This window comes from Pyxicephalus adspersus, chromosome 1 (genome assembly GCF_032062135.1).
Source record: "Pyxicephalus adspersus chromosome 1, UCB_Pads_2.0, whole genome shotgun sequence".
Taxonomy (NCBI): domain Eukaryota; kingdom Metazoa; phylum Chordata; class Amphibia; order Anura; family Pyxicephalidae; genus Pyxicephalus; species Pyxicephalus adspersus.
Genome location: NC_092858.1, coordinates 131,582,518 through 131,601,519, shown reverse-complemented (window position 1 = coordinate 131,601,519; position 19,002 = coordinate 131,582,518). Strand labels below are relative to the sequence as shown.

Sequence of the window (19,002 nt, the reverse complement as noted above, 5' to 3'; positions counted from 1 at the left end):
AGACACAGGGGCTGGAGTTGAAGTTGCAGAGGCAGGAAGCTGGCTAATGGCTGACTGGAGCTCATTAAGGTGTTCATCATCCACAACTTTATTTTGGATGGGGTCAGGTAGTGGAATGTCAGCAGGCCCCACAAGGCCAAGTGGTGGACTCACGGTGTCACCAACCTCGTTTGTGGAGACGTGCATGGGGTGCAGGGTCCAAGCAGTAGCTTGGTCTTTTCCAGAGACTCTAGCTACTGCCAGGTTGCGGCCTCCGTGCCTGCCAAGGCAGGTGACTGCTAACAAGCTAGAACCAAAAGGTCGTGCAAAAGGGAAATCCAAGAGAGTAGTCGGACGAGCCAAAAGGTCAGGGCAGGCAGCAAACAAGGTAGAAACCTGCAGAAACCTTGAAGAAGAGCCAAAGGAGCTCCTTGTTCAGGCAACTTCCTGTTTCCAGGTCACTTCCTTAAGAAGGGAATGTCAGGTGATGGGCATAGATCAAGTGAGCCGCAGACATCAATCCCATCAGCAGAGGGAGTGCGGTTGCTGAGATAATCTCAGGTGTTATTCAGATGTTTGCCAGCAAAGGGAGTGCGTCTGCGGAATACTCTGGTTTTCTGAGGCAAGGGAGCAGCTGACAGAGAATCACCTGACTTGGAACCAAACACATCATGCTTTGTTAACAGGGAGAAATCAATACTGGTAAACCAGTAAAACTTGCTACCACGAGTTTAGATGTGAACAACTGTCTAAAAATCTTTGAATGTCATGCTGTAGTATTTAGTGGACCTATTACTGGAAACACCTTAGTTCAATAATTTGAAGGGATGTTGTCAATACGTCTGTAATTGCTTTGTAGATTATTAGAAACGCACAAGGATTTATGTATAAATGTTTTCACCCAAGTTTGCCCCAACTTTACCCACGTTGGTAAACTTTTGGGTAAAGATTAAGTGAATTTTGCCTAAGCAGTACAACATTATATGTTATATATTCCATAATGATATGATAATGCTTGCCAATTCAACAAATTAGATTTTTAAAGCTTGCCCAGTATTGCATTGTAATAAAGGAAATACGTTGCTACAATTTGTACAGCCCCATGCCTCCTTCCCTAAAGAAAAGGGAAATAAGAAGCTACATTGCTAGCTGTTAGCTATTGTCTTTTATCAAGAAATCAATAGGCCTTACATACATAAATCATTTGCAACATAAGCATATTGGCTCACAGTGGTAGGCAGATGCACAACATGGAGTTCTGATAAAAGGAATACAATTAGAAGCCACCATTTTGCCATTGGAGAGATCTTGTAACAGGAAAGAAGCAAAACCTTCATGTGATGTGCAAGAGAAAGTCACAGGCCCTCTGCTGAGATTTATCTGATAGAATAATGAATGTTAAGAATGTTAACATTAAAAATTCATAACCTATAGAATATTCCACATATTTAAATTAGCTCACAACAGCTTTTCAGCTTCTTTTTCCCTACATCAGCTTATTTTTGCTTTTTTTTTTCCCCCGTGGGATTTGTTAGTAATTTTTAACTCACTAAGTGACAGTAACTAAATTACAACGGTTGTTTTATAAGAAAAGTGTTAAGTAATAAAAGCAGTAATGAAACACATCTTTTGCATTTTATTGCTCTTCTCAAGCTTTTAATTCATAATGGACTATTAATATTTAACCTTTAGGAAACGTACAACAAAAGCCAACAAAAGCCAATGATTCTTTTTAGAAAAATACTAGCTATAAAATATATATGTATATAAATATAAAAGGTATAAAAATATTAATTTAAATATGTATATCAGGTCATAAAACAGTGTGAACAGATGTTGGGCCCTGTCTGTGTTCTGCTTCATTCAGAAACCGATGGATATATTTCATTAGTGAAGCAAAAGAGATGAATCCATCTACAATATTTTTCTAATGGGTATGTAGATATTATACCCAGTTGTTTTTAAGGAAATTTGACGAAATTACACCATTAAGTTTATACCTTACCATTTGCTGTCTGAGTCTTTATTTATATAATTTTTAATTACAAAAAATGTATTTTTTTAGAAAAATTGTACACACATAGGTTAAAACTCAACTACTGACAAACAGCTAAATACAGAGTTATAATTGATATCAAAGAGTTGTTCTATGAGATTAAATATTTGTCTTTTTTTTCAGGCAATCCTAAAGTTTACAAACCCTTCCCAGGCAACACCACCATGTTGTTGGCCTAACCTGAGGATAAGAAATACAACTAGATCACCTAGGTCAGTAGCCCACAGGCTGTGACTGAGCAATAAAAGAGCAGCAGAATACTAATAATTTTTGTCATCACAAATGCAAACTGCAGAACCCTATTGATCCAAAGGAGTGCACCTCTAGCTCCCAGTTCTAATGTACACAGCTGCAAGATGTTTTATATCAAGAAGGATTCGTGTGTTTATTTTAGCTGCTTTATTATACTTTTAAAGTATTTGTAATAACCAAATGAGCTTTACTTCGTCTTTTGTATCCCGCCTTCATTATTTTTGGAAACTTTTATAGAATCTCTTTTTTAGCTTGGTCTCAGTCATGCACATGAACATAAAAGCATTTCTATCCAAAAGAGACTTAAATAAAATTCTGCATTTATTTTTGTTCTGTTCTTTATTATTATTATTATTATTATTACATATCCATCATACCAAGCAGCCAGAGAACTTTGGTTTGCTGCTTATTTTCCACATGCACCAAAATGAATGCAACTGCATATTTTTGGAGGTAGAAAGAATACCGGAGTGCCCAGAGGAAACCCATGTGAACGGGGAGAACATGCAAATTCTTGCATCGTGTCCAGGTTGGCATTCAAACCTAGAATTTTATGCCGCAGACATTATAATGTGATGCCACCCCATGCCACCTTCATATAAAGACATATAACAATATGGGTGTTTTCTTACAATAATATACACCCTATAAGTCCAAATAAATGATTAATTTGCTTAATATATTCACCAAGCACAATTATGCCACTGTGTACTGCACTTTATCTGTGTATTCCCCCCAAATCCTACAGAGGAGGGAGTTACATCATCACTGGTGGCTCAGTGATTACATGGAAGAGTTGGCAGCAGAAATCGACAGAATCCTGGACAGATCAACACTGAAGAGCACAAAGAATAAGGTAGGTGTGTTTTATAGTCATTATTATGCCAAAAGGTCAACAACATTAGTTGGTTTATTTACAACCAGTTGCTTTCCAGAGTCTGGGCCTTTTGGTTTTAAATAAAGTCACCAAATTAAAGGTACATTAATTTATATGATATTATAATGCAAGTATTGTGGCTTGGTATCTTTGAAAACCAAGCGCACTAGTGTTTTTATGGGTAATATATCCTCAGTATAGAATACTCTATACAGTGCACACATTGGGACTGGTTTATGAAACTTCATCAAGGCTGGAGAGGATACACTTTTATCAGTGAAGCTGGATGATCTAGCAAAACTGCAATGGATCTGGTCCAGGATTGAAAACATTTGCTAACAGCAAACCAAATCCAGGTTTGCTGGATCACCCAGCTTCACTGATGAAAGTGTATCATCTCCAGCCTTGCAGAGCTTTAATAAATCAGGCCCATTATATTTTTCTCAGCTCCTGCAATTCGGGGACCTTAACGTGCAAAGCACATGGGCCACAAACTTCTGCTGATGCTGAGAAAAGTTGTGGACGCTAAAATCTTGTAGGATTTTGCTGACTATTGACATACTGAGGATTAAAACATTTTTTCAAAGAGCCAAATACACCTGCTACACAAAATAAGAAAACAATTTCTCAGCATTAAAAAAATACCACATAAATTCAAGCTTTAAAGTAAAAGGATCCAACCTGAAAAATGTTTTCCATAATTGAAATAGATAGCCTTATAGGAAGCATGAATACCTACCTTTAACTAAAACTATCCATTTGAAAGTTAACAAATATTAATTTCTGAGGTTCGAATCTCGGCCAGGGCACTATCTGCATGGAGTTTGCAGGTTCCTCCCATGTTAGTGTTGGTTTCCCCTGGGTACTTTAGTTTCCTCCCACATTCCAAAAACATACAGTAAGGTTAATTACCCTGTTTCCCCTATGATAAGGCACTGTCTTATATTTTTTGAAATGCCAAAATATGCCCTAGGTCTTATTTTCGGGGGGATGTCTTATTTTTCCATGAAGAAGACTACAGTACACATTTATTGTTGAAAATCACTCATATGCCATTGATTGTCCCCTTCTGATCACTCATGTGCCATTGATTGTCCCCTTCTGATCACTCTGTGCCATTCATTGTCCCCTTCTGATCACTCATGTGAGATTCATTGTCCCCTTCTGATCACTCATGTGCCATTCATTGTCCCCTTCTGATCACTCATGTGCCATTGATTGTCCCCTTTCTGATCACTCATGTGCCATTGATTGTCCCCTTTCTGATCACTCATGTGCCATTGATTGTCCCCTTCTGATCACTACCGTATGTGCCATTGATTGTCCCCTTCTGATCACTGACTCACTTTTTTTTGGCTTCTACGGCCGGGTAACAGACTCCGTTAGGGCAGGGATCAGCAGCTTGCGTGTCCTTTGAAGTTACTTTCAGTTTCACTCTGCACTGCAGCCAGCATCGAGAAGTCACACAGAGACACAGAGTATCAGGTATCGGAGGATGTCTTATTTGCGGGGGGTGCTTTATTTTAATTGTTTGAGCAAAAATCAGGGGGTGGCTTATTTGATGGGGATGCCTTATCATCGGGGAAACACGGTAGCTTCCCCCCAAATTGACTTTTGATTGTATTAAAGAAATAAGACTATGGTAGGGACATTAGACTGTGAGCCCCTTTGAGGGACAGCTAGTGATATGACTTCGGACTTTGTAAAGCAATGCGTAAGATGTTGGCGCTATATAAATACTGTGTAATAATATTATTAATATTATTATTATTAATATTAAAGTTTATTATGTGTTTTAATATGTTTCCCAAAGGGTCCTTGTTTTACAGCATTTATTAAAAAATATACATTAAGTTTTTTTGTTTTTTTTAAATAGAGCTAACTTAAATGTCTACATTCTACCTTCTTAATTCAGTCTCTAGTAATCTATTGTATATCAATACATCCTGGTATTGGAAGGTGTAGTACTTGAGACCAATCAGATGTGCTGCATTCACATGTCCTAACAAGGAATACCGACAGGTACACCTCAGGATAGGCAGGGTGATGACCAAGGCACTTTGTGACAGCTGTTTTAAAAATGCCAGAATAATAGATAATGTGAACTCTGTATTTAGCTTTAAATGAAAATACTGTTAAGAAATTGGGTAAGGGAAAGGTTAGGGGTTAAGGGAAAGAAGTAAATTATTTCAAGCATTGAAAACCAACATATCATTCCTCGGTATGTCTTATGAAGAGCATGAAAAAATACCGACCTCTGTCATAACTGTACTGCACAGTTTTCTTGCTTTGCTATATTTATGCTGTTTAACCTCCCTGGCGGTCTAATTATGTCAGTATTTTTATGCCAAAAACAGTTGTTTTGCATGAAAATTTATTTTACATTGTAGGCCTATAATTTTTAGGCATACCTCACTGAAATATGTCCAATATTAAATAAATGTAATAATAAACTTTAAATAAAAAAAATCTTGTTAAAACAAGGGTGCATAAAAATACTAAAACCTGTAATATACCGGTACAGTATATATAATATATATTTAACATATTGATTTCTTTGTATTGGTTTCAATACAGTTATTTGAATTTCTCGCTGCCCCTCCCACACGCAGCAACGCCATCAGGAACTCCTGGGTAATGTCAGTGCACTCGCCAGGGGAAGCTAGGAGGAAGGGGACACAGCCTGAGGATGGGATCCGACGGATGGGACCAGGTAAGTGTTTCTTTTTTGGTTTTGCTACCCCCAATGGACTCAGGTTTACCGCTTTCAGCATGTTTTTTTTACCCCGAGCTACACTCGGGAATACCGCTCAGGGGGTAATCACCATGATGTATAGAATGAAATTAAAAATGTTACAAATCTTCAAGAATGCCACTTTCTAAATAGCAAATTTTGTTGACTCTCATTCCAAATTAAGCACAAAAAATGGCTGCAAAATTTGTTGCATTTAGTTTTTTCGACAAGTACACAATGACAGGACCAAATATCTTCTTAAATACATACATACTCAAAGTCTAATTATCACAATCTACTAGAATTAAAATTACTAAGCACATGCTGTAGAATACATTACATAGTTGACTGCCTTTATTTTCTCGGGACAATGTTATCTTTTGCTAAATAGCATTCTACAAGCATATGTGCTTTCTGCATTTATCGCCAAATACCTATTGGCAAACACATCTTTAGCTGTAATTGTATTCATTGTTTGACAACTACCAGTAGGAGCTAAATATTGCAAGGCTTACTTGATCATTTGACAAACTGATAAATGTAAAGCAAACAGTCTGGCCTGATAGTTGGTTATCTAGACAGTCAAAAAGGCAGTGTATGCAGTTAGTTCCCAGGTCCTTCAGCCACAAACCAAAAACCCCAGTGCAATTTAACTAAGCTGTTGATTCTTCCATGTCTCCAGGTTTAGCCAAGTATGTCATACTATTGTGTGGGGCTAAACATGCCCCAACAACTGCTGAAATATTAAATAGAAGGTCAAAATCAACACAAAGGTTGTATGGCCCTCACTTGGTAATGGAGATACCCAACCTGTCACAGTGAATGGGGTGGAGATTCCAAGACATCTGCTTTCACCAGCAGATTCACTAGGGTGTGTCGGACTTTGGGATGTAACACTCATGTTGAAGCCCCCTGTATATGCTGGAGCTGACCACAGAAACGTGATGCAAAAGTGTAGTCAGACCGGCCAAGGTCAGGAGGCAATCTGGGAAGGTCAGGACAAAGCAACGATTGGAAACCAGAGGACAAGGTGCAATACCATATTGATAAACAAACGGCAAAGTTAGGAAAGTCTGGATAAGCCAAGTTTAGAATGTGGAGAATACAGGAGCCTGGAAATTGGATACAGTAAATGACCTCCTTGTTCAGGCAACATCCTGTCTTTAAACAGGAAGGATCGTGACTTGGCAAAGACCATGTAACAGGAGGTACCAACACCTGCCAACAGTGGGACTGCTACTGCTCAGATGGTGTTTTCACTTCCATCAGCACATTTGAAGAAAATTGTAGCCATCTGAGGCAAATGGATATTTTTAGGATGTCTCATGGTGCAGACTAGGAAATATACACAACATGTAAGCCTGGAGATTCCTTCACAGAGCTGCTGTTGGCTTCTGATGCATTTATATACAATGCAGAACCAGGAGAGAGAGTGGTGGCTGCTAGGGGTAGAAGGTGTTTGCTCCTATTCTCCACTCCCTAGCTAAACAAGACTTTAACCATGCAGGGCAGAGAGAACCCCAGAGTAGAGCTTTAGGTATCAAATTCATACATCTATCCAGACACAAGAAATGGTGGTAAGCAAACTTGTCTAGAAATATTGAGGTTCTTAGTTCAACTGTATCAGTGACACAAATGGACTTTGCATGTTTACCCTGTGTTTGTGATGGTTTTCTCCTTCAGTCTAAAAACATACTGCTGGCTAAATCAGCAAAGCATTTTGTAAATGGTACAGACTTTAGCTTACAAGCTCTTTCATGACAGGAAATAATGTAAAAAAGCTGTGCAATCTGATGATGAAATACATAAAATAGGTCATAAAAAGCCAATAAAATCATAGCGAGTAATTATATGTGGCTGTGGGAGTCATAAAACAAGGTTTTTTTCCCATTATGCATTTATAATGCAAACATCTTACAAAGCAGGTAGCATAAAGTCCATAGTCTGTCCATAGTTGTATGTCTCTAACAGTGCCAAAGACCAAAGGACAATTTGTAAAGAAACAAATTAACCAGCATAAAAGAAACAAATAGACCAGAATATTTTTGGTATGTGGGACGGAGCTGAATTTACTGGAGGAAACCCAAGCAAACATAGGCAGGGCATACAAATTCCATGGACACACAGCCGTGGCGAAGATTGGAACCTGGGGCTGAAAGGCAAGAGTCACCTAGCCATCAAAATGCCTGGCTTTGTGTTAAGTGGCAAGCAGCTTATCTACAGGCGGAAAAATTTTGCCTGAAATAAACATTTTTTTGTACACATGGAATCTTACATTCCTTTAAACATTCTCTCATGGGAATCAATGACCTTGTAGATTCCCACAATGTCTGATCCCCTGTTTTATAAATAGAGCTAAAAGAGCATTTTTTATGACATTACAATAATGGTAAAACATAAAAATAGGGGCTGGAATCCTTTAACTCTACAGGTCCTCCGCTTTTGGAAATACAGTATATACTTTAAAGGAAGAAGAAACACCTTACATTGACGGTCATTGGGAGAAGGTACCCTTACACTAACAGTCAGTAAAAGAACGGCCCTGATACACTCGTGGACATTGGAAAGTAGGTTCCCTACACAAAGTGGCAAAAATCCACCCTTAAAAAATAATAATAATATTAATAATTATAAAAAAAGTGAAAAATGTAAGTGATAAAAATGTTTTAATTGAACAGAACCCTGGTTGACAAAAATATGTTATGGCTTAAAGCAGGGGTGTCAAATTCAAACACACAGTGGGCCAAAATTAAAAATTTAGACAAAGTCGGGGCCAAACTTGAAACTGAAATAGCACCGCTACTACAATTCCCTGCGTCTATAAAACAGTCCACGCATTGGCAGAGAGGCCCCTGGCCTATAGAGGCAAGTGATGGCGCTACTACAATTCCCGGCATTACTTCTGTCTATAAAACAGGCCAATGCATAGGCAGGGAGGCTGTTGGTCTAAAGACACGAGTGATGCCCGGAATTGTAGGAGCGGCGCTATTTCAATGCACTGGCAGGCCAGCTGCAATTCATATTTAGGATTCCTTTAAGGGCCAAAAAAATGATTTTGCAGGCCAGAGTTTGACACCCCTGGATTAAGGGGTGATAGAGAAGGTGGTAGATCCTATAATACACTATAGTATAAGGAGGGAAAAAGAAAGTGGAAGAGCTTGCCATTTTTTAGGATAGAAAGTGGAATACAAAAGATGAAGAGTTTGCAATCTTAGTGTATAAATTAAAATTGGTAAAGTGGTGAAGAATGAAAAGTTTACAATCTTTAAGGTTACATATGAATAATAAAATTGGTGGAAAAGTTCAAAGGCAATTTAGGGTATGACAGAGTGATACAGAAAGTAAAATAGTTCTGAAAATAAAGTAGTAATAAAGAATATTTATGTAAACAAAAGCATGTGTATGGTATTCCATTATTTTATTGAATAATGTAAGACAATTAAAATACTGGATAGTGTAAATAACCCTAACTGTATGCCAGGGTACAATTTGGTCTTAATCCAGCTGTGGGTTTATGATTTCCCCAATTTTGCAGTAATAGTGTATATCTAGCCCAAAGCAATAATGTTGAATTGTACAGTACTTTAAATTATGCAGTATATACATTCAGCAAAAATCTGAGCTGTGAATAACTAAATGTTTCAGGGAAACTGCATTTGATTAAATTTCAGTTTTCACATATCTAGCAACATTACTGATCAAATAACAGATTGCTTTGACCAATAAAATGTCTGGTAAAAAATTTCAGATGGAAAGCTTTTTATTAAATTATGACCAAAGCCAAACATTAACATGCATCCCGCTGTTAATATTTGCAAACACCACAGGTCAAGACTTAAAGCTGTAATCACTGTCAATCAACATGTTATAAAGTGTGACACTGCCAAGAAATATTCTAGTTCATAAAATATAAAGTGACAAGAATATAGCTTGGCATGTTTCTTATAGGCACTGTTCTAATACTATTTGTTTCTCTGAAAACTTTGGGCACTTTATTTCAGACTCAGAACGCAGGATGTTATGCACGCAGGGCACCAAAAAAACACTTTAGGTAAAATGGAGCATTTAATATAAAAACTTTAAAAACAAACTACGCTGGTTTAGGGACAATTATGGTTGTATTTTTTTTATGTTTTCATGAGCTTAAAAACTACTGTTAGAATAGATGGTTAAGTTAGAGGCTACCTATTTTGGGGTGCAGAGGTCAGACTACAACCACATACAGGTAGTCTCCAAGTTAAGGACATCCGACTTAAGGACAACTCCTAGATACGAATGGGGCTTCCTTGCTGATTTGTCTGTAGGAAAGAGGCTTGAAGAGGGGAGAAGCAGTTTACATGTTTTGCAGAAGAAATATTTTGCTAAACACAGCTGATACGGAGCTCTTCTGCAAGCTCTTGTAACTCTTTAATGACCAAGACAAACTTTGCAGTTTTTTGCATATCAAAGCACAGCTTGCTCCAGAAGTTAATGAATGTCTAGGCCCCACAAAGTTTTTTTTTTGCTTTGTTTGTGATTAAATCACATTGAGGATTTTGTACAGTATCAGACACCAAGCTGCCAAATAATAAGTTGAGACAAACATCTGTCCTAATTGCATTTATTAAAATTATGTACCTCTTCCTACTAACAAATTCAACCTAAGAACAAACCTACAGTGTCTATTTTGTATGTAACCCGGGGACTACCTGTACATCCAATATAGTGCAAACCTCTGCAATCAGTTATTCAGCAGTGTCTGCAGATTTTAATTTGAATTATGAAGTTAACCTGGGACTTAACGTACCTCTCCTCACTCTATCACCAGCACCTACATCTTAACTTGGTCCTTTTCTAGGATTCGGATCTTCAGCCATCTTGATTGGAATGGATGGAATAACAAATCTCCTGTGCATGCCTGGCAGTATTGTGCACTGAGCTGTCCGATACCAAATTCGTGTTTCTTAGGTTTAGTTCTCATTTAGGTAAAAACTATGTTTCCATTAAAGAAGCTCCCTCTGCTGGCTCAAAAGTATAACGCAACGTATTATAGAAGCACTGGTGGGCGAAACGCGTAGATACAAACATGGATAAAACATACACCATTTTAATGCAGCTTTATGATTAGAACAAGTTTTACATTAGTTGGTAATGGAGATTTATAATATTTTTTTAAACATCTATACTATTGCAGTAATTTTTTTTTATATATTTTACTTTCCTTGGGAAAGTACTGATCCAAAAGAATTTAAATATTGTTTATGTTTTTGGAATAACTAAATCCCACATTTTGGCAGAGAAGACACTTAAAGCCTGGATGTACCTAGTAGAGCTTACCACTCCATGAGTATTTGTGCATAATGGCTGTAATTGTATTGCAGTCTGATTTTTTTTTTTTTTGGTTGGTGAGTGCATACCAAACTGGGTGGGTGTTTCCCTACACCTTACCAGTTGCTGCACTGTATTTAGCTAAATTGCCATTTGGCTGGGATTTTCAATCTGGGATTTTTAATCTATAAACTTTGTTAAATGTTTATTTAGGATGTGTTGACTTTTATCTTGTTTGCTTATCATACCAACACCATACACAAATATTTATTTACAAAATCTATAGACTGTAATTTTTGTTTCATACTCTGTTCACTCTACTTTATTGTTCATACACAGAGCTGCTATACACTTTGTGCTGCAAGTTACATTTTGCAAACTACTGAATCCCTTTTGCTGCTTTTAATATGCCTATATAGCTTTGCACTCTGTAGACTACTACACATAGTATAGGGCATTACATACTAAATTTCACTCATTTTCACAGTGTTGGCTTATTAATGTAAAATGAAACCTATTCAGACCATGATAATTGTTTTGAATTCACATTGTAAAACCTTTAATGAATGGGCACACTCTGCTTGTGAAGAATATGCCAAACAAAAAAAAACGGCATTGGTGTTTGATAATGTTTTTTTACTTGTACTTTAGCTTGTGCTGTAACATCTAAGACAAGGGACTGTGAATTGATCACGCTCCAAAGAGATTTCAAAACAGAGAGAACAAAGAAAGATATTCTTGTTTCCTTGGGGGAGATAGTTTTCCTATAAACAGTCAGTTAGTAGAACTGCAAGAAAAGGGCAAATAAATATCATACTGAAAAAGAAATCAGACTGATGACAGACAAGGTTCCTTAAGTGTCTTTGAAACTCAAGAGGTAATTCAGAAACATATATATAATATGAATACAGGTAGTCCCCAGGTTACATACGGGATAGGGACTGTAGCTTTGTTCTTAAGTTGAATTTGTATTCAAGTCGGAACTTGTACATTATTTTAATAAATGCAACTAGGACAGATGTTTGACTCAACATAATATTAGGCAGCATGGTATCAGTTACTGTAAAAAATCCTCACTGTGAGTTAATCACAAACAAAGCAAAAAAAAAAATAAATCTTTATGGACTTTCATTAACTTCTGGAGCAAGCTGTGCTTTGATATGCAAAAAGAAACAACTGCAGAGTTTGGCTTGGTCATTAAAGAGTTACAAGAGGCTGCAGAAAGAGCTCACCCCCCTAGGTTCACCCACAACCTCAGCTGTGTTTAGCAAAAGATTTCTTCTGCAAGTCATGCAAACCAACCCCCCTTGACAACCCCTGCCCCCCCTCCCCCGCACAGAGCGAGCAGGGAAGCCCCGTTCGTATCTAGGAGGCGTCCTTATGTCGGATGTCCTTAACCTGGGGACTGCCTGTAAATATATATATACATTTTCTAGTATATCAGAAAGAATTATGAGCACTCAGAAATGTTTACAAGAAACATAAAGCTACTAAGATGTTTTTCTTATAACAAAGTGTAAATGCAGCGGGCATATAGTGTAATATTACTTTTAAATTGGCTTGACCAACTAAAGAACGATATAGCTGTCATTTCCTAGGAAAGTACGTGTGATTACTACTATAAATTAAATGATATTGTTAACAAGTCAAGTTTATTGCAATAAAAAATGGAGATTCAAAGGTCGGTCGGCTTAAACTTTAGATTTTAGTTTTAGGGAGGAACCGCTGCATGGAATCATTTTAGATGTCTTCATCTCTGAGTTGTCAGTGGTGAGATCTTACTACTGGAGTTCTCAGCTTCTCCTTCTTATACAAGAAAGATTGCCTTTCTAAGACTTTCTCCATAATGGAGTAATATCAAAGACTCTCACAGCAAGACTAAACCATCATCATAATAGATACAGCTAGGAGAGGGGTTCTAGTACCATGATATAATGAGTTCTATGAACTGTTTTGATCACACTAATCTTCTTAAAAGAAGACTTTGCATTACATTCTGTGTGCTATGAGTTCTTTAGTGTGAAAGATCTAGGGAAGTATACATTTTCGAGAAGTCAAAGTCACCATGCCTCACACAAGCAAACTTCTGCAGTGAAAGTCATTAAGATCATGAATCTCATTTTACCATTTGTTAAGCAACAACTGAAAAACTTCACCATTTCTGCATACTGTGTGTATTGAGCTACATTAGCATTCATGCGTTTCAAGCAACTATACCTAAAAAAAAAAAAAAAAAAAAAAGAGGCCTTCCAGGCAGCTGTGCAAAGTATTGATAAGATTCCTAACAAGTTAAAATTGAGTATTTTATATTGTCTTATTTATTTCTTGCATGTCTAGAATACAGAAAAATTATTTCCTACAAGTTTAAAATACAAAGAATATCTCCTACTTTGACAGTTGTGACAAATGCATTTCTGGCAGAAAACAGCACAAAAGTTTTAGCTAAGGGTAAAATGGAAGCAAGCCCAGGGCTTTTCTTGTGTGGATCAGTGCATTCCAACAACTTGATTTGGAAGCAATAGTTATTCTGTTATTTTGAAAGCTGCGCATAGGGAATGCTGCCAGCAAACATTTTCAGAACAACCTTGATGGAATCTAGGCCGACTGAACTGCGCTTTCATCCAAATATATGCAAGGACACATAAAGCAGTTTTTGTTGAAGATGGGCTTAACTTTTGCAAAATTTTTTTTACACTTCACAGAGCAATAACATTTTAGGAGACCCTGTAATCAACTTAAGAAATTCAAACGTAAAATTCTTTTTTTTAAATGCTTGGTTTCCATAAATAATTTAAAGATTAAAAGTCAATAAAAACTTTTTAGATAAAAAACAGCTCCCTCACTCCTTGCTCATCATAGTATTGCTCACTTGGTTAGCTCCTCTGTCCCCACCTCTCTTCATCAGCTTTTAGTAGCGGCCAAGGGAGGCCCAAAAGGAAATAATATAGTGTTATATGAACGACTTCAATCCAAGATGGTGGTGCTAGGACTTCAAATTTAATGGGTCAAAAATACGGGGAGTGTGTCTTTTTGTAGGTGTGGCCTGGATGTTCACCCATAACATTTCAGTAGGACATTAAGTTCAATCACACAAATAAAGATATCCCAGATAAAAAAACTAGGCATAACTGATGCATAGGAAGGCACTGCTTGAATCTACTTCTTTCCTATCAACTGTAAGAGTGCTCTGGTGTTTAAAGTTTAAGGCTGCCATGAAACTGTTGGAGACTGTGGACATGCTAAAGGAGACTGCCGGGGACTACGGACAAGCTACAGGAGACTACCAGGGACTGCGGACACGCTACATGAGACTGCCGAGGACTGCGGACACGCTACATGAAACTGCCGAGGACTGTGGACACGCTACATGAGACTGCCGAGGACTGTGGACACACTACATGAGACTGCTGGGGACTGCGGATTTCTGCCTCCCCCAGTAGCCTCTCCTGCACTCCACATTACTGTGTGCAGATCTTCTTCTCTTTCATACTGTACACACAACTTTCATTGTAAAGATGTGAGAAGACAGATTCCCACATGGGCGGAGAAAAAAACCTGCTGCCCCTCCAAAGGCCAAAATAAGGTTTATAAAGACCCCAAGCATGTTCCCTACACAATTCATTGCAGGTTTGGACATACTAAGCTAGGTTAGGCAGGTACTATAGATATATATATATATATATATATATATATATTGCGAGGGGTTAAGCTCAGGATCGCCTTTGCTGGGGTCAAAGGACACTTGTCTGGTTCATCCAACTCAGATCACACACCGAGGTTTAAGTGTTAAGCTGACTTGTAGCCAGGTTTATTTGAAGGTTGCAGATAAAATAAAAAAATAGCAAAAGAAAACCTTGCCTGTCCGGCACGTACTATACATCCCACGTTCCTGTCTGTCTATCAGCTAGAGGGCTTCTCCCTGTCAGCTCCAAACAAAGCTTTCAGCAACCTTTTACTCAGGTTTCCGTTCATTCACATAGACCAACTTTCTGTGTTCCCAGGCAGAGAGCTCCTCACAGACGAACTGTCTGTGCCTCCAAACAGAGCTCTCCCACACAGTCCACAGTCTCTCCAAACAGAGTGGCACTGACACAAACCCCTGTCTGTGTCTCTCCAAGCCAAGCTGAGCCTGCTCAGACCCCTGTCTGTGTCTTTCCAAGTTAAGCTGAGCCTGCACAGACCCGTCTGTGTCGCTCCAAATTAGGCTGAGCCTGCACAGACCCCTGTCTGTGTCTCTCTAAATTAGGCTCCTGACTGAGCTCCTGGCTCTGTGTTATATCCCCACCCTCAGTGTTTCTTCATTAATTATCTCACAGGTGAAAGTCTTCCACCTGCTACTTCACACAGGAGAGGAATCCTGGGCAAATATATCTCCCTTCCACCTCCAATCCTGCCCTGGTGTCACAATATATATATATAAATCATGGTTTTCCTAGTATCATGCAAAATGCAGCAGCAGTTTATTTACTGTCTTAACATGGTGCTCAAATAGTAAGCTGTAGATAAATTTTGACTAAAACAGAATTATCAGGAAACAGATGGTAAAGCAGAAGTTTGCACAGCTCAGCATGTTTTTTAAACAAAATAAAAAAAAAGAAAAAGTCAATGAGAGTTCTTTGGCATGCAAAATGTATTTTGCCCGAAAAAAAAAACTATTTGCTGCTCTTGGTGGCTTTTGTGTTAATAGAGAAAATATAGCCCAGCTCTACTTTCAGCAGTGCCAAGAATAGACCTGAATGTCAAAGCTAAGTAACTTCTGCCCAGGAGTAACATCATTAGAGGCCACTCAAATGCTGAAGAGCATCAGGTGGAACTGGAAGACAAGACAGTGAAGATGGCAGCTGCTGACAGGACCCTGGATTTATCATCGGTGCAGAACGCTTAAAAAAAATAAGTGTGTTCCATAATTAGGGTAAAAGCCCAAACACAAAATTTTGAGTTTAGCCACATTTTAATGACAACTACATCACTGGATTTAATATAAGTGTAAGACAAATAAAAAAAGACTGTATCCAAAAATGTCATACAAGTAGTCCCCAAGTTATGGACATCCGACAGATGCCTCCTAGATACCAACGGGCTTCCTGCAGGATGAGGTTTGATAGGGGGGCAGTTTGCATGACTTGCAGAAGAAATCTTTTGCTAAACACAGCTCAGGATGTGGGTGATCTTAAACCATACCTATACTCAGAATTTTCAAAATTATGTTGTTTTTTTTTTTATAGGTGCAACACTCTGCATGTGCAGAAGGATCTCGTACCTGGGTCGAGTGACGTAGGATGAAGAACAAGAAGAAGAGAAGATAGTGGCGCCCGGAGCGCCGGCTCCAGGATGAGGCGGGATCCGATGCAGGACACCACCGGAGCGAAAGAACTGCCATGCAGGATTGAAGGTAAGGATTTTTTTTGCACTTTTCAGTTTACTTCCTGTTTAAGAGTGGAGCTGATCAGTAACACATCTTGTAACTCTTTAATGACCAAGAAAAACTCTGCAGTTGTTTCTTTTTGCACATCAAAGCACAGCTTGCTCCAAAAATAATGAATGTCTAGGCTTCATAATGTTTTTTTTTTCTTTGTGATTAACAGTGAGGATTTTATACAGTACTGACTTACATTCAAATTCAACTTAAGAACAAACCTACGAACCCTATCTCGTATGTAACCCAGGAACTACCTGTATTAACCACCCTAACGGTATTCTCGAGTGTAAGTCGGGGTGGATTTTACTTGTAAAAACCGGTAATCCTAAATCACACTCGGGGTCGCTTTAAGCTAAGAAAAACCCCACTTACCTTGCTCCATTGTCGTCCATCCTCCTGGTCCCCGCAGGTCCTGGGGACACTTCTTTTTCCTCCGATCTCCAGGGGACGGTAACGTTGGTGTGGTCGTTGGATCGTGCAGGGCGGAGCGGTGGGAAATTCAAATATTTTGTACTGGATTCAATTCAAAATAGCTGTATTGAGTCCAATACAAATAAATCTTCACATATATATAATATATGCTACTGTACAGTTATATTACATTTTTACCTTTTTTTAAGTTTAATAATAAATAAATAAATTTATTAACTATTGGACATATTTTGGGGAGGTATGCCTAAGAATTATGGCCTACAACATAAAATAAATTTCCATGCAAAGAAACTGTAACGCTTTTTGCATGGAAATTTGGACAGAATTAGACCGCTAGGGGTGTTAATAAAAGTAAGAACAGAGAAACCAAGGAAGACAAATATAAACCCTCAAATGCATACAAAATAGTGGAAGCATAAAAAAAACATCATACACTTTGTCATAAATATAAATCATGCAGCATTTAAACATATCCAATAAAAATGCAATTCATTCCCCCAGCTGCCTGAAAACAGAATTCCTATGAATATGAAACATTTATAGTAAAGTATAAAAAGGAAAGAAACAAGCAGGTGGTGAGACATAAATATTAGAATAAACTGCTAGTTGTTAGTACACCCACAGCAACAGCAGTTAATGCGGTAAGCAGAGTGCTCCTGTATTAGAAGCATTACGGTATGTACCGGGCTCAGCATGCAGATCAGCCTTCCTCGTGTACAGAGATCGGCGATCACACATTCCATACACTGCTCACATTCTATACACTGCTTATATTCCATACACTGCATACATTCCATATACAGCGGGATAATAATTATATACAGCATTCCACACAGAACAGGCGTGATCTATATGTGATAGGGCCGACCATGGGGCTCGCCACATGTGCACCATACACGCCCGAGTAATGGCAGCCATGACTGATACATGCTGCACTACATGACAAGCACTGGTAAATCTGATCATTGTACACACCGAGCAGGAGGCCGTCCATGTCAAAGATGATGTGTGTGACGGGGTGCAGGCTGCCGGCCGCCATGCTTGATCCTTCCATTACAAGGAAATGAATGGACACACCTCAAGGACGACTATAATCTTACCATGGGATCTAAACACACTTGTAGAATGGCCTCGCATAAATCACCTGCAGCCTAGTCGTATTTTTCTTTTCTCTGTACCTGGGAATATAAATGATCAGAGAGGAAAGAAATCCCCCGGTTAATTTAATCATATGTCTGCTGGAGAATACAGTGACTTCATTAAAGATGCTGGGACATAAATAAAGCAGGGAGGAAATAAGCTGACGGCTTACAGGGACAAAATAAATAAAAAGTTTAAATGTTACTCTATACCATAGGGAGAAAATAAATGCTATTCCAGCAGCTGTCTACCGTATGTGTATTAAAGTTCATATATCCCAACCATCCCTATTTCTGTGCTTAGCAGTCCCTGATTTTGGGTGGATGTATGCACCCTTATAATAAAACAAATTAAGAAAATAATGATTTTGTTTAAAAGCTGTCATCCAGCCTCTTCATTGTTATTTTTTTTAATTCATATATGAGAAAAGTAAAAAAAAAACATTTAAAACTTATTATTAAAACTTACTATACTAATTATTTTTTATGGTACAGTATAAAGGGGCATGACGGGTGTGCCAATTTCCTTCAGATTTTGAGTGACTCACTTTCCTATGTCCAAAAGTTGGGAGGCAGGGCAGTTGTACTCCCCCTTCTCTCACTTTCCGCCCATAGCCCTATTATGTGCCCCCTCTTCTTGGCCAATCACTTGTCGCTCACAGCTCTGTCATTTGTACTTCCTCTTCACTTTTTGGCCTATCACTGACAACACAGCCCTATTGTGTGTTCCCCCTTTCACTCCTTGGCCAATCACTGGCCACTCACAGCCCTATCATGTGTTCTCCCCTTCTTTGTTGGCCAATCACT

General features: G+C 38.3%; 1 protein-coding gene across 1 annotated transcript in view; it reads right to left on the bottom strand.

Annotated features, from left to right (window-relative positions):
• Positions 1-18,148, bottom strand: part of PUDP (pseudouridine 5'-phosphatase) — a gene marked incomplete in the record, with an annotated part of 142,964 nt that extends 124,816 nt beyond the window's left edge. Inside the window, 1 exon segment of the mRNA XM_072427419.1 lies at positions 18,032-18,148. Within this exon segment, the coding sequence (XP_072283520.1) occupies positions 18,032-18,110 (79 nt within the window).
• Between the last annotated feature and the right edge of the window lie 854 nt (positions 18,149-19,002).